Source organism: Dendropsophus ebraccatus, chromosome 8 (genome assembly GCF_027789765.1).
Source record: "Dendropsophus ebraccatus isolate aDenEbr1 chromosome 8, aDenEbr1.pat, whole genome shotgun sequence".
NCBI lineage: Eukaryota > Metazoa > Chordata > Amphibia > Anura > Hylidae > Dendropsophus > Dendropsophus ebraccatus.
In genome coordinates, this window is record NC_091461.1 from 15,080,712 (window position 1) to 15,105,421 (window position 24,710).

General features: G+C 45.3%; 1 protein-coding gene across 1 annotated transcript; it reads right to left on the reverse strand.

The window, feature by feature from the left end:
• Positions 1-1,811: 1,811 nt before the first annotated feature.
• On the reverse strand, positions 1,812-15,300 carry LOC138799091 (solute carrier family 2, facilitated glucose transporter member 3-like). The gene is made up of 10 exons (XM_069979860.1): positions 15,131-15,300; positions 9,629-9,727; positions 7,678-7,838; positions 7,097-7,337; positions 6,620-6,782; positions 4,919-5,106; positions 4,719-4,823; positions 4,162-4,263; positions 3,556-3,759; positions 1,812-2,927 (listed from the first exon to the last, which is right to left on the reverse strand). The coding sequence occupies exons 1-10, from the start codon at positions 15,143-15,145 to the stop codon at positions 2,727-2,729; spliced, it is 1,479 nt and encodes a 492-aa protein (XP_069835961.1). The 5' UTR covers positions 15,146-15,300; the 3' UTR covers positions 1,812-2,726.
• Positions 15,301-24,710: the final 9,410 nt, after the last annotated feature.

Genomic DNA, 24,710 nt, shown 5'->3' on the forward strand with positions numbered 1-24,710 from the left:
AGCGTTAGAAAAACGCTTTATTCCAGAGACAGCTCCGCTCTTGTCTCCAGCTTGGGTGTTGGTTTTGCAACTCAGCTCCATTGAAGTGAATGGAGCTTAATTGCAAACTTCACCTAAGCTGAAGACAAGAGTGGTGCTGTCTCTTGAAGAAAGTGTCCAGGTTTTCTAACCCTTTAAATTTTTATATGTCATGCCATATAAAACACAGCAATGCTGGATTGATGGAGGAAGCTTGTAATGTGTAGAAACACCAGAAGGGGGCGCCCATTACTATTATTATTTATTTATTTATTTCTATTTCTGCTGTGGACAAATTCTCTACCGCTCTATGGAATACTGACAGTATGGAGGTCACAAAGTATCAGGAAGCCATTGTGTTAAAATAACAAAAACATTTTATTCATAAAAAAATATTTTCAGCAATAGTTTTTACTCTTTGGCATTGTGGGTTCTTAACGCCACATGTGACTTCTCTAGAATAGTGCACTCATTTATTTCCTCGAAGAATCATTTGTGTAGTTAGAGCGGAGGGTATGTACAATATCAGAACCTTATATACATCACGCAGAGTCCTGTAGTCACTTACAACCATCCAGAAACGCATTCTCTCTCTCTCTTGAATCAGCGACACAGAATATGATACAAAATAAGTGGACAGAATCATTAAAAACATATCAAAATTTACAATTTCTTTTTCTTGGGATCTTTACCCGTTATTATGAAAGAAAAAAAACTGTCCTTAAAGGGAATGAACGATCAGAAAACGACCTATTGTTTAAATTTTTATGTTAAATATATTTTTAAGAATTTTTGGTGATTTTTTTTTCTAATTTTCTTACTTCCAGTTTACATTATAAAATAATCCTGAAATATTGTATTTTTCTTTCTGGCCACAAGTTTAAGGCTATGTTCACCCTACGTATATTTGAGGCTGTATGTTTGAGGCTGTATAGCAACCAAAACCAGGAGTGGATTGAAAACACAGAAAGGATCTGTTCACATAATGTTGAAATTGAGTGGATGGCGCCATATAATGGCAAATATTTCCTGTTATTTTAAAACAACGGCTGTTATATTGAAATAATGGCAGTTATTTACCGTTATATGGCGGCCATCCACTCAATTACAACATTGTGTGAACAGAGCCTTTCTGTGTTTTCAATCCACTCCTGGTTTTGGTTGCTATGAGGACCTGACATGAGGACCAAATACAGCCTCAAATATACATAGTGTGAACCCAGCCTAAACTGTACTGTACACTTTTCAGCAGTGTCCATCTTTTAATTATAGATAGGAGTCCAGCAAGGCTCCCTGCATACATCAGGAAAATCTATCCCTATTGGGAGCATCCGGAATTCCGGAAACTTTCTGGAATTCCAGATCTGCTGCCAGACAGCCCAGACCAGCGTCAGCACCTAGGCAAATGCCACTGGGAATTGACCCTTGCTTCTGTAACTGATCTTGAAGCTTCCTGAAAAGCTTCCTGATCAGGGTTTCCTGACCATAAAAACAGCCTGGAGGCCTAAGAGATGACACCAGGATATAGATTAGGGCCACACAATAGCTGTTGCTCGCAACCAAGCACCCCCTTCCTGTAGAATGACCTCCATAAAGGTCACTGAGCACGCCCAGAAGCCTTTTTCTCATTCATCTGAATGGGACAGCTCCTGTCAATTGTGCCTATGGTCCTTGGGGTTGGCTGTAAACCATACCTTTAAATGCTGTTAAAATATCTGAGGCAAAATGGCCACCTCCATAATAATGTACAAACAGTTCAATAAAAAAAACTACAGTCAGAAAATAGAAACAGATTAGGAAAAAAACATGTTTTAGTATCTGGTTCTGATCAGTAAAAAAAAAAAAAAATCACAGCGATATATTATCTTTAATATTTACAAAGCAGCAGGTGTAACATAGCCCATATCTCCAGACTGTTTTTACTCCATTCATGGTGGCCAGACGGACCCTGGAGAATCAAGTTTAATTATTGGGTGCCCAGTGTGTTAACTAATGGTTATGAAAAAGTTAAAGATAATCCAATAGTACCATGACTATCAAGCTAGATAGTACCATCTTCCATAAAAGTTAAAAGGGATTGTGTAATTTACAAATGAAAGTTCTTTGACTTTATTAGCTAGAGTGGACACCAGCTTCAAAAAGTATCTGTCATTTTGGAGGACCCAGCATGTTTATGTATTACATAAATAGACCATTGATTTTAAAGGGAAACGTGTAATACTTCTCTTTACCTGCGGAGGTGCTGCAGAAAATTGACCACTAACTGCAGATCACCCAAACAGCAGCTAGGTGTATATACAGAGTCTATGATCATTTCAATACTGGCCATAATTCTGTGATTTAGAGAAGGGAAGGTGGAGATATGTATATATATAGATCTTCTCAAATACCTTTAATAAATAAACTTGACCTAGTTCCTGTTAATATCTTAAACTCTCGAAGATCCTGGTCTTCCTCATTGATACCACGTGCAACAAGGTTCTCCATACTTTATATACAGTGAATCAAAGATTTCAGTATCTTTCCAACAGTCTGTAGGATGATGTGACCTCTTCAAGGTTTCCAACAAGAAATATTCCATTATTGAAAGTCTTTGGCATAAGAAAACTCTCCTGAGATGTCCCAACCACTAATGTTCACTGGTCTCTTAGTATATGGAGTAGAGGAGGTAGAGCATGGTGGGTGTTGACCATCGACCCCCGTTTTCTTTACTCCGGGGGCACCTTCACTCCGGTTAGTTCTACACTGTTGCGCTTGCTTGAAGGTTCTATGGGATTCTTTCTCTTAAAGTCTTGAGCGATCTCTTCAAATGTCCGACCCTTCGTCTCTGGGACTTTGAAGAACGTGAAGATGAAGAAGATGATCAACAGACCCATGAAAATGAGGAAGACATAGGGGCCACATCCCGCCTGTAGTAATGATAGGAAATATATTTAGTTCAACAAACACAAGTAGGGAGCTACGTCTTTAAATCTTGGAACCTCGTCTTTAACCGCTTTGCAACATTTGACGTACATGAACATCAAAGTGTAGGTTAGGGGATACGCCAAGTGTAGGTTAGGGGATAAGCCAAGGGCCAGCAGTGGTCGGGATTGGAGATAAGTCTGGTCCCAGTTGTTTAACCTGCTAGATACTGTGGTCAATAGCAACATCTATCACTTCATAGCCCCACCCCTGGTGTGGTATCACATGGTGCTAGGTGGTTAAGATGGCAACCAGAGGCCTCCTAAAAGTCCCAAGAAGTGGACTCTTAGTACTCCTGGTGAGGGTAGCTCTTATAGGACATGGTTGTGTCCTCCAAGAAAAATATATTATTAAGTTATCAAAAGTTGCGTATGCCCAAAATGGTTTCAATGACTAAAAAATAGGTCTTGTCTCACACAGATCAAAGGAACAATAAAAATAAAAAGCCAACAAGACCCTACCCCAATCCCCATGCAATGTCCTTAAATGCTACCTAGTTCTTTAGTGTGAACAGGGTAGTACCCATTGTACATCCACTTCTTGCTCACTAGCCCCTTCCCCCGTACAACTTACCGCTGCGTAGGGGAACAACATGCCCACTAGGAAGTTGGCCGTCCAGTTGGAACATGCAGATACAGCCATGGCTGCTGGTCGAGGACCTTGACTGAAGAGCTCAGCTACGATGAACCAAGGGATAGGTCCGGGGCCAATCTCGAACAAGGCCACAAACCCAAAGATTGCCACAATGCTGACGTAACTCCATCCCATGGCGTAGTCCTGAAAAAGAATATAAACCAAACATGTTATCACTGTTCTTATATACAGGGCTGTTATCTTGACACTGTGAAGTACTATGTGGTGGTATTAGATGAGTAGTGGTTTTCTGTAAGACTGTATGGTCATATTGGCACTGTATGATGATGTTATGTAAGTATTGTATGGTAGTGTTAGTTGCGTACGGTATACTGGTGTTCTCTTAGACTGTAAGGTGGTATGAGTTTTGCACTGTATGGAAATGTTATGAAGCCATTGTATGGTGGTATTAGTTAAGCATTGTATGGCAGTGTTATGTTAGCACTATATGGTGGTATTAGATGAGCGCTTTATGGTGGTATGATCATGATTGTAGTATAGTCCCTTGAAGCCAGGAGGAAGGACAATAGCTGAGCCATGCCTTACCTTTAATTTTAGGGCAATTGTCATAATCAGTGCAAACACTGCCATTCCTCCAAGACCGGTGAGGTGCAAGGTCCGACGTCCGGCTCGCTCTACAATCAGGAGCTTAAAAAGAGACAAGAATATGAGTGCATATGCTATTAAGAAAAAAACAGAAGTGCGAAATAGGTGGGCACCAATATAATAACCAAAATGAATAGGAAGAAAAAGGAGAAGGGTGGGGGGACTTCTCCTTTAAGGGTTTTTTTGAGGGATTGCACCTGTCCCGGTGCCCACGCAGCACCAGATCCCACTCCTGGACCCTGACGGCTGTCTTCTTAGCTCCCCTCCGGCTACTGACTGCTCAGCCAGTCAGTGACTGGGGCGGGACATTACTGCAGTCACTGATTGGATGAGCAGGCTAAATCCCACCCGCTTGGGATGTTCAACCCAGATCGTGACGTACCCGGGTCCCACCCCTACCGAACTTCTCCTTTAATTCAAACAACAAAGAAAAAGATGGCCAATTGAGAGGTTGGAGACATATTGTAGTGCCCTAAAGTATCAACACAGATGCTTACCGATACTACTGTGAAGACAACATTTATAATTCCGGCTCCAATGGTCGCATAAATCGGGTTAGGGACATTGGCGTCTCTGAAGATACTAGTAGAATAGTAAAAGACCTGCAGGAAACCAAAAGAAAAATTTATCAAAACATTGGTATTAAAAACATTAAAAAATATAACGGAGGAGGAAGGTAGAAGATGAGGCTGCTTACTGCATTGATGCCAGAGAGCTGCTGAGAAAGCTGCAGAACGATGGAGATTATGATGGGCTGCCGATACTGCCTGGAGCGGAAGAGTTCTAAAAAGGACACGGGTTTCTCCTGTGCCATGCGCTGACCTTCTTCTCTCATCTCCTCCATGTCAGAGGACACATCCTGAGTTCCTCGAAGTTTCTTCAGAACTAAATTCACATAGTGAGAGTTAAGTAAGTCGCTATAAAAAGAAAATTATTGACTATTCTGTCCAAGTCAAGTAAATGGAAGGAGGGTTGTCTTTAGCAAACATCTCTAAAAAGCCGGAGCGATGGTTGCTTCTCGACATGAAGCCACCACACGTATAACCTGGTTTACTATTAGAATTTATTGTTTGCTCAGTGACGTAGGGTCACAATCAACCTGCTGCTGTATACACGCCAAGCCTTCATTTACTGCTAATAAAGGGGCGCCTTCTCGTAGCAGACATCTGCTGCCCTGCTTATCTGTCCAGATCAGAACCTTCTTCTCTTTTATAGACAGATCTAATAAATTCAATACATCAGGCCATTCATTAATCCATTTTCCAAATGTTATTTGGAAGAGAACTCTGTCAGACACTAGAATTCAGCCAAATCTGCCTCCCTCTCAATTTATCTGGGAGAATTGGCTGAGTTCCTGACTTGAGTGTCAAGTTCATATAAAAAGGAAGCTCACTGCATGATGTATAAAAGACAACAGACCAGTTTTTTTTTAAAGCAGAGGGAAACCATGAAAGACCAAAGGAAGGTGGTAAAACAACTGTATTTACTAATATGTTCTTTTAGTAGACAGTTAAGGAAAGTTCCATTGTTGGACAACGCCTTTCTGTAAGGTTTTTGCACTTAGAGAGCTTTATGGGTCATGTCAATGTCAGGTTGGAGACCACTGGGTAGGTTAACCACTTATATGTGTCTATTGTATCTAGTCTTTCTAGGCCTTAGAATAACACCAGTATAATCAAAGGACTTTGAATTCTGTTTCTTGAGAAAATGGACTTCAGAGGACTTTTCAGACCTTCATTTAATAAGGAACGTAGCCAACTATCAATCCTTGGACCCCAAAGAACAAAAGAATAGGGCAGTTGGACCCGCTGACATGGCCTACTTCTTAGCTCAGCTCATATGACGTTCTTGAGTTCTTGGCCGGCTATAATCCTCATTCTACTAATGTGAGCAGCACAGATTACAAGAGGTGCATGATCTACAAATGTTAAAGTGGTATTCCAGTGATGTGGGTCTGATGGCAAGAACTCCAACAATTAAGATCTCATGATCTCGAGAGTGGAGTGTCAACTCTATTGGCAGAGTGGAAAAACGGATGAGCAGGGGCACACAACCCTCTAAATGCTATAAACTCCCATTTCTCAAGGATGTGGGGAGGTCCCAGGGGTTGGTTTCCTCACAACCTTGAGAGTGGGGCCCCAACTTTTCTGGCTGAGTGGAGCAGTGGGTCAGCAGGTCCACCCAACATTTCCATTCACTCTCTTTGAAGCCACTGGAAATAGCCAAGTGCTGTAGGGAACGATTTCTCAAGAGTTTGGGGAACCAGAGGTCAGACCCCCACAATTGGACATTATCCCCTACCCTGTGCATAGCTGTGTTTTTTGTTGCTGAAATTTCATGTTGATCATTCACCCAAAGCAAGTACCAATATGACCACCGGTAATCTCATGATACTCACTGGCCTCAGCTTCCTCTTGCTGGTTCTTTATAATAAGTAGATATCGGGGGCTTTCTGGACAGAACGGCAGCAGTCCACACTGGATGATTGACAGGAAGACCGTGATCCCCAACAGGAGAGGCCAGTATGTAGAAGACCCCAGGATCACTTCCAGACCAAATACCTAAAGGAAGACAAGGAACGGTTAGGAGCTACATTAGTTTTCAGATAACGTCCATTGCCCAAATCCTGGTACAAGTCCCCTCTTTTTGGAGTACAAAGGGCCGTCCTTAGAGGAGCCCGATCTTTGTGGCCCCATTAGTCTTTTCTGTTCTACCCAATGAGACTCTTTACTGCTATTAATCTTATTATTACTATTATATCATTCTTATTGGATTACAGTATATACAATAGTCATTATTTTAGCATTCGACTCCCACTTTTGGACTGTACAATATATTTTGCTATTTATGTCAGTGTTATTGTCCATCCACTAACCTGTGCTATCAGTATTCCTATTACGATGCCAAGCTGGTTCAAGGTGCCCAGAGCCCCTCGGTAAGCAGTAGGTGCCAGCTCCCCAATATACATGGGCACGAGACCAGTGCAGAATCCAGAGAAAATTCCAATAACAAATCTTCCAATGATCAGCATCTCAAAGGACCAAGCGACCTTCGAAAGAGCCATTAACGCTCCTCCCACCAGGGCGGCGACATTGACCAGCAGCATTGAGTTCCTCCTGGCAAAGAGAATTGATGAGATTGGTTATATTAGCAGTAGGTTGTCTACTGATACTGGACTTAGACGTGTTATAAAGAGGGAGGTCTAATGGCTCTGAAATGTTTTTGTCATTTAGTTGTACTGGAGTTCCTCATGTTATTGTGTCGGAGAAACCAAAATACATTGTAATTCCATAGATAAGCAATAAATTTAAAGGGTTTCGGTAGCATAGAATTATTTGATTATTCAGAGCACAATGGCGTACATATACATAAAGTGGCATCCATCCTCGGACAATCCATAAGCACAGATCCTTTACACTCCTCATGACCCTCATAGTAACAGTGTCACGCTCTTACCTGCCAAAGCGGTTTGCAAAGAACCCAACAGAGAGAGATCCAAACATTCCACCGACAGAGAAGATAGCCACGGAGAGCGACCATAGCGAGGTGAGCATGCCGGGAGTCATCGGCGTCTGGTAGCGGTGGATGTACGTGTCATTGTAGAAGGATCGGATGACCTGAAAAGAACCAAACCAATATGAAAATGGAATATGTAGACACTGAACCCTTTCTGGTATATACAGTAGGAGCGTTGCATCTCCTAACATTCCACAGAACTGCAAACAATTATCTGCCCGGGGACAAAGCAATAAACCGAGTTCTCAGAATACGAGAGAATCCGTCCTGATCATAAAGAGAACCTGCAAGTGCTGAAAATGTCTGGAGATCACACATCCACATGTCACGGCCGCGCCGGCGTCCCGTGCTCCGGACCTCTCCATGCAGCTGCCGGGGTCCATGTACAGGGACCCGGCGCTGCTACTAGTTCGGCCCCGGAAGGCGCCTTACCTCGCCCCGCTCCTGTCACCCGCTGTGCCGGCCGGCGCGCGCGTCCCCGCCTCCTAGGGCGCGCGCTCCGGCTGTCTCAGATTTAAAGGGCCAGTCCGCCCCTTATTGGAAGGTGCACTAATCACTTCCTATAAATTCCAGCCCTGCCCCACTACAGGTGTTGGAGCCTCTACATGCTTCCCATAGCGTTTGGCCCAGCTCCCTGTTGTTCCTGATTCCTGTCCGCTACCTGGTCCCTAGTCCTTGTTCCTGATTCCTGTCCGCTACCTGGTCCCTAGTCCTTGTTCCTGGTTCCTGCTCCTCTGTTACACTATTGCTCCTGTGTTCAGCCTGTCACCTGCGGTTACGCCTACAGACCTCTGCCAGCACCATCTCCTGCCTACTGCTCCTGCCACGCCTCACCTGCCGTCACTAGCAACCAAGCCAGGGGTAGCGACCTGGGGGTCGCCTGCCGCAGCAAGTCCATCCCGCCTTGCGGCGGGCTCTGGTGAAGACCAGCGGCCCCTTAGACTCCGCTCCCTGGTGAGGTTAGTGCCATCGCTAGTGACGGTCCAGTGGATCCACTACTCCAGGCGTTACACCGCATCACTAGTCACCCTCTATTACTGCCCAGTCACCCACTATAACTGCCCGGTAACTCTCTGTTACTGCCCAGTCACCCTCTATTACTGCCCAGTCACCCACTATAACTGCCCGGTAACCCTCTGTTACTGCCCAGTCACCCTCTATTACTGCCCAGTCACCCACTATAACTGCCCGGTAACCCTCTGTTACTGCCCAGTCACCCTCTATTACTGCCCAGTCACCCTCTATTACTGCCCAGTCACCCTCTATTACTGCCCGGTAACCCACTGTCACTGCCCAGTCAACCTTTGTTACTGCCCGGTCACCCTCTAATACTGACCGGTCTACCACAATTACTGCCCGGTCACTCTCTATTACTGCCCAGTCTACCACTATTACTGCCCGGTCACCCACTATTACTGCCCAGTCACTCTCTACTACTGCCCAGTCTACCACTATTACTGCCCGGTCACCCTCTACTACTGCCCAGTCTACCACTATTACTGCCCGGTCACCCACTATTACTGCCCAGTCTACCACTATTACTGCCCAACACAAAGGTTTTCTGTTTTGGCTTGGTGTCAGCTGCTTTTTTTTCTTTTTTCCCCTCTGTATATTCTGGAACATTCTGGAATTCTGGGACAGGAACGTTCATGTCTCTGAGCAAATAAGTGAATATTGGAACGTGTTGAAGCACGCAACCAACAAGTGTAGCTAAGGTTCATGGTTCCTGGTGCCAAAGTATAGTAATACTATTGTAAGTACCCCAGTCCTAATAAATGTCCATCATGGAATATTATATTAAATCTTTTCTCCATTATGAAACATGATAGTTGAACAATTTTGATAAAAATATTTATTGAAATGTTTGTGTCAACTACAATATTCACTTTACCTCTTCAGGGGCGTTGATCACTCCTGTGTTGTATCCAAATTGCAGGGAACCAATTGCCGCCACCGATACAGCAAAGGCCAGAGAACCTGTAAGTCGCCCCTGCAGAGACATATAAACCAAAGATATTAAATAGACTGTACTTCCTCATTTAGTAGTTTAGACATTTGATTGAATGTGACTACCACACTAGTGGACCAGCGGCAGAATACCTCATCCCAGGTGGCTTTCTTTTGCTATAGTGTAATACCTTGTTTTCTCACTAGGTGTGCTATAGGCGATATCAGCGATCAGTTGATTAGAGCTCAATTTTTCAGCTGTCCTATTAGCTCCTCATTTATTCCTGTTTCTACATCATACCAGGCCCAATATACAGTATATGACAGGAGCAATTACTTTTAGTCTTAATTGCTTTCTTCCACATCATTTTTGCAGGTATGAACAAGCTTAGACAGCTAATTTCATAAACGTCAGAGAATAATGGTTGGCCTAGTGGTTTGCCGAATACAGGATACAGTACAGGGTGATCCAAAAGTAGGTGGACAGTATGTGTAATAGGATTATTCGTGGGAGATTTATCAAACATGGTCTAAAGTGAAACTGGCTCAGTTGCCCCTAGCAACCAATCAGATTCCACCTTTCATTCCTCACAGACTCTTTTGAAAATGAAAGGTGGAATCTGATTGGTTGCTAGGGGCAACTGAGCCAGTTTCACTTTACACCATGTTTGATAAATCTCCCCCATTTTATAACCCTATTACAAACTGTCCACCTACTTTTGGACCACCCTGTATATATATATATATATATATATATATATATATATACTTTTTACATCTCCATCTACTTGTCCCTGCCTGTAGATGGTTCTGTGACTGTATTATTAAATAGGCTTTTGGCTCTCAGTAAGATTTCCACATACAGTATATAATTAATATAATATATCATATAATCCCTGTAATCTGTATGTCAATAAAATATTTAAAGGGCCAGGGGGGGAATTTTAAAGAGCTCATAAAAAGATATTCTCAATGAAGATAATCCATTCTGGCCAAAGTTATAGGAAGCTGAGATATTAGGAGCTGTTTGCAGGAGCTGCACACCACTCAGCTCCGGTGGTCCGTGCATTTAAAGGGGTTATCCAGCACTACAAAAACATGGCCCCTTTCCCCCTACTGTTGTCTCCAGTTTGGGTGGGGTTTTGAAACTCCGTTCCATAGAAGTAAATGGAGCTTAATTGCAAACTGCACCTGAACTGGAGACAACAATAGGGGGCAAAGTGGCCATGTTTTTGTAGCGCTGGATAACCCCTTTAAAGACCTATCAGTCCTCTCTGCTGGTAGGTACCTTGCACAATGCATGAGTCATGGTGCACATACTGGCCAAGGAATTAGGGTGGAATGACTGTTTTAGTTGCAGGTATTGATATGTTGTACATGTTCTGCAGAGATAGATGTTGTATACTTACAGGCATGGCTGGGAAACAATATGGTAAGTCATACAGATGGAGAAGAACGCTCCTTGCTGACAGAAGCTGAACTTGCCGAAACAAGACTTTGTATATAGGGCAATGTTGAATAGTTCTAGTGAAGCTTCACATTTCAGTCACATGGTCGCAAAGTCGAAAATTTTACGTCTTTATGATTTATTTTATTTTTCAACCTTTAGTTCAGATTTAAAAAAAAACCTGCTGTTTTACGTGGAAACCATCAACAAGCAGGGTCATTGCTTCAGATAGTCTCTTATATTCCATCTACTCTCTCAGAATGTCTGAAAGACGACTGAAAAGACTGGAAAAAGATCTCCTGAAACTGGAAAAGAGATCTCCTGAAACTCCCAGAGACATGAAAAGCATTGGAGCCATCAACATACTCATCCCTGCTCATTCCTGCTCTTCCCTCCGCACCCAAGCACTGCAACAAGCAATGTCCTGGATGTTGTCTGCAGTGGGGTCCTGGAGTAGGAGAAGTGGAGGAATGAATAAAGGGGAATGGCTGAACATGTGGTCTAAGCTTTATGGTCTGTAAGCAAAAGGGTCTGGCTTAGGGTCTGTACTCATGAGCGGTCTGGTCTGGAGTCTGTACTCATCACCGGTCTGGTCTAGGGTCTGTACTCATGAGCGGTCTGGTCTGGGGTCTGTACTCATGAGCGGTCCAGTCCAGGGTCTGTACTCATGAGCGGTCCAGTCGGGGATCTATACTCATGAGCGGTCTGGTCCGGGGTCTGAACTCATAAGCGGTCTGGTCTGGGGTCTGTACTCATGAGTGGTCTAGTCTAGGGTTTGTACTCATGAGTGGTCTGGTCTAGGGTCTGTACTCATGAGTGGTCTGGTCTAGGGTCTGTACTCATGAGTGGTCTGGTCTTGAGTCTGTACTCACAAGCGGTCCGGTCTGGAGTCTGTACTCATGACCGGTCTGGTCTAGGGTCTGTACTCATGACCGGTCTGGTCTGGGGTCTGTACTCATGAGCGGTCCAGTCGGGGATCTATACTCATGAGCGGTCTGGTCCGGGGTCTGAACTCATAAGCGGTCCGGTCTGGGGTCTGTACTCATGAGTGGTCTAGTCTAGGGTTTGTACTCATGAGTGGTCTAGTCTGGGGTCTGTACTCATGAGTGGTCTGGTCTAGGGTCTGTACTCATAAGTGGTCTGGTCTTGAGTCTGTACTCACAAGCAGTCCGGTCTAGGGTCTGTACACATGAGCGGTCTGGTCTAGGATCTGTACTCATGAGCAGTCTAGGGTCTGTACTCATGAGCGGTCTGGTCTGGAGTCTGTACTCATGACCGGTCTGGTCTAGGGTCTGTACTCATGAGCGGTCTGGTCTGGGGTCTGTACTCATGAGCGGTCCAGTCCAGGGTCTGTACTCATGAGCGGTCCAGTCGGGGATCTATACTCATGAGCGGTCTGGTCCGGGGTCTGAACTCATAAGCGGTCCGGTCTGGGGTCTGTACTCATGAGTGGTCTAGTCTAGGGTTTGTACTCATGAGTGGTCTGGTCTGGGGTCTGTACTCATGAATGGTCTGGTCTAGGGTCTGTACTCATGAGTGGTCTGGTCTTGAGTCTGTACTCACAAGCGGTCCGGTCTAGGGTCTGTACACATGAGCGGTCTGGTCTAGGATCTGTACTCATGAGCAGTCTGGGGTCTGTACTCATGAGAGTTCTGGTCTAGGGTCTATACTCATGAGCGGTCCGGGGTCTGTACTCATGAGCAGTCGGGTCCAGGGTCTGTACTCATGAGTGGTCCGGTCGGGGGTCTGTGTGGGGAAAGGAGGGCTTGGCCTGGGATCTATATACAAGCAGGTCTAGGAGAGGTTTTCTATGGGGATTTGCTGCTGCTCTGGACAGTTACTGACATGGACATAGGAGGCAACAGGGAGCACTGTGTCAGACTGGAGAGAATACACCACTTCCTGCAGGACACACAGCAGCTGATAAGTACTGAAAGACTTAAGATTTTTTAATAGAAGTGAATTACAAATCTCTGGCACTTTATGGCACCAGTTGATTTGAAAGAAAAAACAATTTGGCGAACAACCCCTTTAAGACCGGTGAGGGTGCTTTTGTAGTTTTTTTTTCTTAGAGTTTGGCAATACAAAAGATCTAAATAAAATTAGAACTATGGATATTGGGAATTTTTCCAATTGTGCATGGTTCACATTCCAGGACTGGTGCAACACAAGAGAAGTCTTGGAGCTGAGAGTAGTAGTTTTGGGTTATAGTGGAGTTCAGGTGATGTCAGTGGAAGAGGTATATAGCTGGGTGTCATAGAGATAGTAATGAAAGCCACATCTGATCATAGTTTATGCAATAGAGTGAGAGGAGAAGAGCCAGAACTCATCCATATCAGAGGGTAGAGGAGAAGAAACATCGTAGGAGAGGTTAGATAGGTAGGAAGAGTCGTTTAGGCCAATATAGCGGAGTATACTGAGGAGGAGCAGGTTGTCTAGAGAGTCAGATGCTGCAGAGAGATCCAGGAGGATCAGTAGAGAGTAGTCGCTATGCAATTTAGCCATCGGTAGATCACTGGAGACTTAAGTAAGGGCATTGTCTATGAAGACTATGAAGGGCAGAAACCAACATAGACGGGACAAGAGGAGAGATGGTGGGTTAGGCAGGAGCAGACCGAATGTTCTAGGAGTGTGAAGATGAAGAGGAGACTACACGTCAATAGCTGCATGTGAGGGGTCTGGAGAATAATCAAATAAGTGACCAGGTTTTCATCCCAAAGATCAGTGATCAGCACCTACATGTTAGGCCAGATATGTCAAATCAGTGTCAGCCAAAGCTACTGATTTGGGCCGCATCAGATGATCATCAAATGGGTATGGGCAGTAACTTCCCTGAAAAGCAGAAGGATCAGGCAGATAATCTTAACTGCCTGATCCCTTTCTCTACGAGATACGTTTGGTAGCAGCTTATCCCCCTTTCTGCAATCCGAAAACATGTACCCTCAGCTAAGCCAATTGTACATGTGTATGGGGAGCATTTGGCCAACGTATATGGCCAGCATTCACCATTCTGGATAATCAGACAGTGAGGGAGTCTAGGAGGCGGGATATTGTAGCTCACTTAGGGAAAGGGCAAAAATGTATGTTTTTATAGTGAAGTTGGGGGAGATTTGCCAACGTTATTTTCTCGACAGACTTTCAGCACACCTAGAGCAGTGCTGGGAAAAAATGTGTTTGAGGCTCGTGCCAAGAAAGTCTTGTACAATGGTGCAGTCTCTGAACTCCATAAAAAGAGACAGAGGAAAAAAAAGCAAGAGGAAGAAGAGAAAAAGAGACATCTACAAAAAAGAGTAAGAAAAAGAGACAGTGAAACCTAAAGGGATATCAGAAACTAAGAGAACGAGAGAGAATAGAAGAAGCCAAGATGAGCACAAGAATGACACATAAGGCGAATGAGAGGAAACTAGAGAAAGACTAAGAAAGAAAGATGAGAGAAAATGAAAGAAAGTGCAAGAAAGAGAACCAGAGAAAGGAAAGAGAGAGTAAGAGAATGAGAATATATAAAACACAGAAAGAGAGAAGAACAGAAGGAACGAGACTGATCAGAAAAGAAAAGACCGGTGAAAAATAAAAGAAGACTCACGAGATCAGAGACTGAGACCCCAAGAGAGATGGAGGAAGATTAATACAGGAAACCATCAGCAACAACAAGATAACAGAACCACAATGACACCCACACTATAGATCTGTGTCTGTAGCTACATGTAAAGAGATCTTGTATATATATATATATATATATATATATATATATATATATATGCACACACACATACACACACACTAGTAATTGCCCTACTGGCGCACTCTATACTCCACATGCACATTGTACTATTCTTCACATGGTTTAGTAATGTCCGTCACATCCAGCTGCATCTACAATCCTTTGCATATCAGTATATCAATGATTATATACAGGCAGTGCCAGCAACTGTATCCTCTGCTGCCAGTAGCTGCCCCTCCATTCTTTTCATTTATGCAGAAAATAAGGTAGGAACTCACCCTCTTAGGCTCCATCTCACAGCTTCTCTGCACAGCGTAGGGTTAAATCCTAAGGTGACTGCAGCAGCAGAACCCAGAGCAAGTTGCGTCCTGTCCTTCAGCGCTGTGTGATGTGAACAGCTTCCTCTAGGGCTCCTCTATAAGTCTGTACGACTTCCTCACTGCCTGCATCATTAAGTCTGCCTGCATCATTAAGGAGAACAACACCATCCACACGTGGACCACGTGGACAATATGAGGTGCAGATAGTGATCTTCATGTCAGCACTGTCAGGGCACCGCCATGGGTACTCTCATTACCCCACAATGGGTATGCTCAACATAATAGTATCAGATAGGGCTATCTTAGACCCCCATAATGAAATTCTGTAGGTCCCCATCCAGCTATAGGGAGTTCTTTTGCTTGTTATCATATCCTACATAGGCTCAAAGGGTTATTTATTGGGGGGTGGGGGGTATAACCTTCTCCAGTAACAGGAGAAGCAAAACTTTATTTCATTTCTACTTTTCATTATGTCATGTCAGATATACACCAAAAACACCATGCACATGATACTGTATATAGGGGCAATAGCTACAACATGGTGATGTATAAAGTAATCCCCCAATCCTGATGTCACTTGTGTGACTATGACGAGCAGATTCAGACAAAGTAACTGGGACCATTCATTGAGCGATCAAAGGACTCGTTATATTTCGTAGAAGACAAAAGGAAAAAGAACATATATTCTCATAGGACAACCAGAAAGAATAGGCGCCCTGGCTGTATACAGTCTCATATTAGTGAGTCTTTTGACCAGATCAGACAGAGTAGGTCATACATTGAAGAAGTGGAAATGATAGTAGGGATTTGGAGGGTTTTTGTTTTTACGCCGCTCGCCCTGGGGTAAAACTGACTTGTTATATATATTCCTCAAGTCGTTACGATTAAGACGATATATAACATGTATAACTTTTATATTATCTGATGGTCTGTAAAAAATTCAAACCATTGTTAACAAATATATGTTCCTTAAAATCGCTCTATTCCCAGGCTTATAGCGCTTTTATCCTTTGGTCTATGTGTCAGGTGTCATTTTTTGTGCCAGGATCTGTACTTTCTATTGGTACCTTGATTACGCATCTGCGACTTTTTGATCGATTTTTATTATAATTTTTCTGGATTTTATGCGACCAAAAATGTGCAATTTTTCACTTTGTTTTTTTTTTTTTTGCGCTTACGCCGTTTACCGTGCGAGATCAGGAATGTAATTAATTAATAGTTCGGGCGATTACGCACGCGGCGATAAACATGTTTATTTTTTTATTTATAACATAGGGAAACAGGGGTAATTCAAACTTTTATTAGGGGAGGAGGCTTTTTATTAATAATAACACTTTTTTTTTACTTTTACACTTATACTAGAAGCCCCCCTGGGGTTAGGGTTATTCCCCCCTGGGGTTAGGGTCATTCCCCCCTGGGGTTAGGGTTATTCCCCCTGGGGTTAGGGTTATTCCCCCCTGGGGTTAGGGTTATTCCCCCCTGGGGTTAGGGTTATTCCCCCCTGGGGTTAGGGTTATTCCCCCTGGGGTTAGGGTTATTCCCCCTGGGGTTAGGATTATTCCCCCTGGGGTTAGGGTTAATCCCCCAGGGGTTAGGGTTAATCCCCCTGGGCTTAGGGTTATTCCCCCTGGGGTTAGGGTTATTCCCCCCCTGGGGTTAGGGTTATTCCCCCCTGGGGTTAGGGTTATTCCCCCCTGGGGTTAGGGTCATTCCCCCCTGGGGTTAGGGTTATTCCCCCTGGGTTTAGGGTTATTCCCCCTGGGGGACTTCTAGTATAAGCACATTGATCTCTCATTGAGATCTATCCTGTATACTTATACAGCATAGATCAATGAGATAGGCATTGGATTGCTTCCGGCTGCTGAAGCTGGAAGCAATCGAGTGCCGAGCCGGGATCAGCGCCATTACGGCGCAGACCCCGGCCTAAGCTGGATGTGTGGATCGCTCCTCTGGGACAAGGTCCCGGGGGGCGATCCACCCCACTAGACACCAGGGATGGGCTGCAGTAAGTAATCGGATCAACTTTGACAGCTGCATCCGATTACTTAATTAGCGGGCACCGCGATCGGACCGCGCCCCCTAATAGCCTCTGTCCAGGGCTACGAGCGAGACCCGGGACCGCGGCACCGTTCTGAACATCCCTAGGCGGCCCAGGACGTACAGATACGCCCAGGGTCGCCTAGGGGTTAAAGGGGTTGGCCACTTTATAGTAAAATTGTCTTGTGTGTAGTATTAGTAAGTGTATTCACATTACTTACTGACAGTAGCTCCCTGTGTACCTCTTGGAGCTAACAGACTCCCCTCCTCCAGGCTGTGCTGCCCTACTCTGTGGTGAGTCTGTCCATAAGATGGCCGACCATGACCATGCCCCGCCCCCCAGTGTCCACCATAGGCATATACAAGCTCAGTTGTGGCCACAGGGGGGCGAGGCATGGTCACATGCTGCTCCATGTCAGCCGTCTTATGTACAGAGTTACCACAGAGCAGGGAAGCAGAACCTGAAGGAGGGGAGCCTGATATTAGCTCTATGGGGTACACAGGGAGCTGCTGCCAGTAAGTGCAGTGAATACACTAAATGCTACTAGGGGTTTATTTTTAGCAGCTTCATTCAGTATAGGGTCCACGTCCAGCATATACCAAACTTTCTGCATAGCCATATTTAAGAACAGCATTATATGGAGTATTACTAAATGAGATTTCCACGTATCACTCCATGTAATAGGGCCCTTAATCTGGTGTTACAGGGTTCCCTCGACCTCCTAATATTTTTGCGCATTGGGAAATTTGCAGTGACGCGGACGGCTGATTTTGTCATCTAACTGCAGGCTTCCTCTTAGCTCATCACTCTTCCTGCCGTGTCCCCATATACCAGAAGATGTGTGTTGCAGCACAGCGCTATATTTCCACATTACCCTTCTAAGAGGGATGATCTGTATACTCTCCATTGCAGGAGCTGTATTCTTTGTCGTCATTTGTTAATGAATGTATGAAACCTGATAGACTGCTTAGGGATAATATTGATAATTTTTACTTTGCACTTGTTTGCATGTAGATATTTTTGGTGTTGGCGCACACCTGAGGCGGGGAGATTCACACCAGTTGGCTCCCAGTGGTGCAAGAGTGTCCGAACCTGACCAGAGGTCCACCAAGTGTTCAGAGAGCTAAGATGTCCTGGACTAAATGTTACCCTCTCAGGCTAGAGGAAGTGACACAAGACTTAGGCTGCACTTACACGTCCTGTAAAATTGTCCGTGGTCGCGGATCCGCTAATACCAGAACCGCATGCTCATGCATCACCCTCCTACTAGAAAAAAAAAGTTTTAGCTATCCCAAATGGCTTCCAATAAAAACTACAGCTCACCCCACAAAAAAACAAGCCCACAGCGGCAAGAGAGGAGGGGGGCCATATTGTAGGTCACTGAAGTACAGTAGGCCGCTAGGCACGGGGGGGGGGGGGGATAATGCTTGAAGAGGCGCTCAGCCCAGCCACTGTATCTATTCGGGGGGAGGGGGCGGAGAGAACCCCCCTATAGTTTCTAGTGCTAGCAAATACTCCGTAGTTTATGCACCCCGGGTCTAAAGTTTGGTGACATGATGTGCACCCCGGTCTAAGGACTGGTGACGTAATGTGTACCTGTGCAGTTATTTACTTTGCTGGGAATTGGCTTATTGTTTGATATCATATGACTGGGGATTTCCAAAGCTCTTCAATACAGAACCTTTCCGGGTATCCAGGAGTTTCAAGAAATTGGAACTTGGCTGCGATACCAGCACAACTCACAGAGAAGAGTGGCACTGTCCCCGAGAAGACCAGTCCCTCTTCATATGCACAAGAGTATGTCAGTGATAATAACAGGACTTGTATGCAGGGCTGTATTACCAGCTGCTGCTGCCCTAGGCACTAAACCTGATGACGCCCCATCTTCATGCACCTATTGGTGATACCAGACCTGACCAATACCACCATACCTCCCACCCCCCTGGAAAAGACACCAAATTTACTGGCAAGTCTGAACGGGAGCAGGGAAACTGAAAAAATACCAACAACAGCACCCTGCTCCCTGGTGCTGCCCCCCTGCAAGGTGCTGCCCTAGGCACCGGACCACGGATGCCTAATGGTAAATACGGCCCTGCTTGTATGACTATGGACAGTCTGTCATGCTTTATTGTTCCTGCAGGGGCGCTGCTGAGTATATTGCTATCAGCCAGTAGGGGCATTATTGGCTGTTCATGGTTATGAAGACAGGTAAACTGATTTCTAATGTTTAAGGGGACAAATTTAGGATTACATGCAACTTACTCTTGGCTCCCTTTGGTCTAGTGACTGGGCTCATTGCCAAAAGCTTTCTCTACGTGATCATGTTCATTAAGGTGGCTGTCAATCACTGTCTCCTAGACTTCTAAGCCCAACAGGATAACAGACTAAAGACCACCCTCCCGAATCCTGACTCCCAAGTCCAAAAGAATCAGACTAAGGACTACCCCATGGACTTACAAGACCAAACAAATTATAATAAGGACCACCCCCTGGACTCTTAAGCATAACAGAATAAGACTGAGGATTACCCCCTGGACTCCCAAGCCAAAAAGAATCAGACTGCGGACCACCCTCTGGACTCCTAAGCCCAATGAAACAGGAATATAAATAACTATATTAGCAGTTGTACAGAATTGTTTATGATATAACTATATATCAATCTGCTCAGCCCCTCCTCCTCTATAACATACTGCCTACAGACTAGTTTATTTCTGGGGCACATACTTTTACATAGCACTGTCACGACACGAGAATTCACTGATGAAGTTTTCACAATTCATTGACACTTCTATGTTACCGTGCACGATTCGTCTTGCTTCATGGATTGCGATAGTGTACACAGGGCGTCATGTGTACGTATGAACGGAAGATAAGATTGGGTTATTGTTGCCTGAGATGGGCACGCATTCAGATGGCAAACGTTCCTGGGAATACGTGAGGACAAGGAGAGTGAAGTGAAAGTATGTGGCGGAAAAAAAGACAACTTTCAACACTTCAAATATTGCGAGTCTGCCATCGAGATCCCAAAATGATTCTTTACTGTTTTCATGTGTTTTGTAGTTGATAGGTCCGGCCCATAGATTCCTGGATAAACATGGTGGCCCTACTCCTCAATAATTACTATTGGATACTCCAAGTCTTTCTTTCTGTGCATCTGGAAAGCTTTGCACTATATAACTTGCAGGAAACAGAGCTGACCATACATGACCTAACAAGACCACATAGGAAGACACCTTATAAAGCCTCAGATCACTGATCACATTGGCAGATCTTCAGGTGCCGAATCAGACCACCCTTGAGGTCTTAGAAAAAAAAGGCTTAGGAGAATGACTATGTCCTGGTCCACCTTAACTAATACAAAAAAATTCCAGAAAATCCTGAAAAAGTTGTATAGTTTACCCACAGGAACCAGTCTGCCCACTGTGACTTGCAGCAACTGCAGTACGTATGGTCTTCTACCAGTTTTCGAAGGAGTAGAACACGAGGCAGGGAACTGTTTACCAAGTATCTAGAGCAAATAAGAGTAGTCATCTAATCCCTTACCTGGTAATTTCTCCAAAGTGAATTAGTCACAACCTTTATTACTTTGCCAGAGGGCAAAGCTACCAGAGCATCCTTATCTGCCAACTCTACATTCCTTCCAATCCAATGCCATCACATGTGTACAACCATGCAGAGATGAAGGATGTGGACATATCCTTGGGAGCCAGTAAACTTGAAGAGCTAAAAAAAGAACTCTCCATATTTGTGCCTGTTGGGGGAGTGTGTGTGTTTTTATATTTACCTCTTGGGCTCATAGGTAGACCGTGTTTGCTGTGTTTGCATCCAGTCAGCGGCTATAGTGGTGTCCCACCTCAATCATCAATTGGCTGAGCGGAGACTGTGTCTACTGGGTTTGGAGCTGGTGACTGCAGGTGGTGGTGTGAGCCAAATATAAATACCCCACCTCCCAACAGGCACCAATATAGAGAGATTTTTTTTAGCTCGGAAAACCTCCTTTATTGGTTCTGAGACACCATCAAATGGGTGGAGATTGGTGGAGCCTGAACTGGGAACTTGGTGGACTTTGATGGATATGGATCTAGGATAGTGATTTCCTTCTCTGGAGGGATATCTGGCTATTCCCGTGCTTTGAGACTGGTAACTGAGGCTCCACAGACGCTTTCTTGCATATTTAAATTTATATGGAGCAGTGTATCGGTGGAGACTCTTGAGTGAGTACTCCTTTGTTTTTTGTTGCTGATCTCCTTGAGCTCAGTGATTGCTGTGTTTTGTTGGTTTAAATATCCCACCTCCCAACAGGCACCAATATAGAGACATTTTTTAGCTCGGAAAACCCCCTTTATTGGTTCTGAGACACCATAAAATGGATGGAGATTGGTGGAGCCTGAACTGGGAACTTAGTGGACTTTGATGGATATGGATCTAGGATAGTGCTTAGAGCTGAAATTGGACATGAGAAATCTGAAGGTTGCCTAAAGGTGGTCATACATTTCCTTCTATTTCTTATGTACATGAAAGTTTAGCAGGGCTGAATGTTCATTTGTGCCCTATGGGTAAGGGTAAGCGGCAGCCAGAAAGCTCTGCAGCCAGTTTATCCCTCTAAAAATAAGTTGTTGGAAATCCAACACCCCTGACCCTTCTCTTCACCAACAGATGATGTTGGGGGCAGGGCCGATTCTGGGGTTTCTGCCGCCTGAGGCAAACCTCAGGCGGCCGCCCCCTGACAACCCCCCCCCCCCCCGCCGCCGCCGCCGTAACCGAATCACCCGCGCCTGCACCCCCCGCACCCCCCCCCCCCGCCGTAACCGAATCACCCGCGCCTGGACGCCCCGCACTCACCTGTCCTGCAGCAGCCGTCCCGTCCCGCTCACCGCTGTCTCCCGACCCTGCAGCCGCTCACCTGTCCTGCCGCAGCCGTCCCGTCCCACTGCTGTTCCTTTCCGCGCTCCAGTGCCGTCAGTCAGCAGCTGTCATCGCCCTCCAGAGAGTCTTGAGTGCCTGGGGTCAGCGGGGGCATCGCGGCCCCCGCTGACCACGGGCACTCACGACTCGCTGGAGGGCGATGACAGCTGCTGACTGACGGCGCGGGACAGCGGTAAGCGTTGGCGGCAGGACCGGATGGCTGCGGCAGGACAGGGGAGTGGCTGCAGGCGCAGGGCTGCTGTCTGCCGCCCCCTGCAGGGGCGCAGAATCTGCCGCCTGAGGCGGAATACTCATTCCGCCTCATGGCAGAAACGGCCCTGGTTGGGGGGCTTCTACACACCTTAGAAAGTCAGCCAAACCCACCAGTGGTGGCCGGTTCAGCCAACTTCTGTATAACATGTCTAGACAGTGTCGGACTGGGATACCTGGGGCGCACCAGAGGAAATGATCCTTGGGGCCCACCAATATAGAACCAGCAAGACACAACATGCTGACCCTGTCCATTCCTGGTTTCATCTGTAGCTGTGACAAATCTCAGAACCCCCTACATTTATACAGCTGTCAGGGTATTCTGGGAGTTGCAGTTCCTGAGAGGACAACCCTTTAATAAATCTCTGTGTGCAGAGTCTTCTGGTGGGTGACAACCATCAGCCCTGAAGGTCCAGCAATACATTTGTCTACACTGTACTACAACTCCCAGCATATCCTGAAGGCTGCAGACTGTCAGTACATGCTGGGAGTTGTAGTTCCTGCAGCTGTTGTAGTTGGGTCCTAGGTGCATTATACACTGGAGGCGTTGTGGAAGATCAGAATATATAGACAGTGTAGGGAAGTGACCCCAGAACATCACTAATAGGGGATAGGACAAAAACATCTACCCCTACCACATTATCACCACACCGTCACACTGTTACCATAATATCACCATACTGTCACTGTTCTGCGGACTGGACCTGGGAGCTCCCAGCATCAGGATTAATTATGATGGCTTTAATGTACTATAGTGACTGCGGGGCTGTGTCAGTACACTAGGGCAAACCATACACTGACCCATTTAGACCCCAATGGTACACAGGCTCTGCACACTATATAAGTGATTACAGTGCAGTTACTAATGACCAAGCAATGCTATTGATATATATATATATATATATATATATATATATATATATATATATATATATACCAAGACCGATATTACCAATAATACCAGTATATAGGAAGGAAATATTATCACCATACATATTACTGCCATACCTGTTTCTGACCAAATCCTGACCAAACCAATAAATCACAGTACCAGATAACAAATAACACCATCACATACAGACTAACACCACCGTTGCTACTAAATAAAATCCTCTGTACAAAGACCAATATCACCTTATACAATCACAGCCAGGTCTACAAGGCTCTATACACCATATACATTACAGTGAAGTTATATCCAGTGACTCACAGGGGGCGTCTTCTCTGATCAGAGTTCTTCCCTTTCCATTCTTTCTTTCCATCTGCCCTGGCATCCTCTGTTACCCCCCACCCCTTATAGATGGCTCCTCTGTTATCCCCCCTTATAGATGGCTCCTCTGTTATTCCCCACCCCACCCCTTATAGATGGCTCCTCTGTTATCCCCCCTTATAGATGGCTCCTCTGTTATTCCCCACCCCACCCCTTATAGATGGCTCCTCTGTTATCCCCCCTTATAGATGGCTCCTCTGTTACCCCCCCACCCTTATAGATGGCTCCTCTGTTATCCCCCCTTATAGATGGCTCCTCTGTTATCCCCCCTTATAGATGGCTCCTCTGTTATTCCCCACCCCACCCCTTATAGATGGCTCCTCTGTTATCCCCCATTATAGATGGCTCCTCTGTTATTCCCCACCCACCCCTTATAGATGGCTCCTCTGTTATTCCCCCTTATAGATGGCTCCTCTGTTATTCCCCACCCCACCCCTTATAGATGGCTCCTCTGTTATCCCCCCTTATAGATGGCTCCTCTGTTATTCCCCACCCACCCCTTATAGATGGCTCCTCTGTTATTCCATGTCATTCCACGGGATCCGTTTGAAGTCCGCTCGGATCCCGCCTCCTTCAATAAGTGGCTGAGCGGCCCTGAGACGTAGCGTCTCGGGCGGCGTCAGACACCAGGAAGAGGCCGGGAACCGGGCACCGGAGCGCCGTGATGCGGGACCCACCGCTGGAACCGGGGAGGTAAGTGGACGTATTTATTTCAGCCACCTCCTCCCGGTCCCCCCAAAAAATTGCCCCGACGCTGGAGCACCCCTTTATTGGGTGAAAAGCATTACACAAAAAAAGTCTCAATGTTCATAGACCCTAGGGGGTCTATACGTTTTATCCCTGGTGATCTAACGTTAAGAACACTATCTTTAATGATCTAGGGGTTGACAGACAATCTTACTGTCCCCATATGCTTTATATTTATGCTGCTCAAGGGGGGTCCATACACTATGCGGGATATGTATGAAAAGGTGTAAATACCTTTTTTAGGCGCAGATGGGGCAAATTGGCGTAAAAATACTCAAATCATATTTTTGCTAATATTTTTTTCACAT

Excerpts from the sequence above, each read along its gene's own strand:
- LOC138799091 (XM_069979860.1), bottom strand. Across the intron at positions 4,824-4,918 it reads AGCTCTCTGGCATCAATGCA|GTCTTTTACTATTCTACTAG; the intron begins GTAAGCAGCCTC and ends GGTTTCCTGCAG. Across the intron at positions 3,760-4,161 it reads CAATTGCCCTAAAATTAAAG|GACTACGCCATGGGATGGAG; the intron begins GTAAGGCATGGC and ends ATTCTTTTTCAG.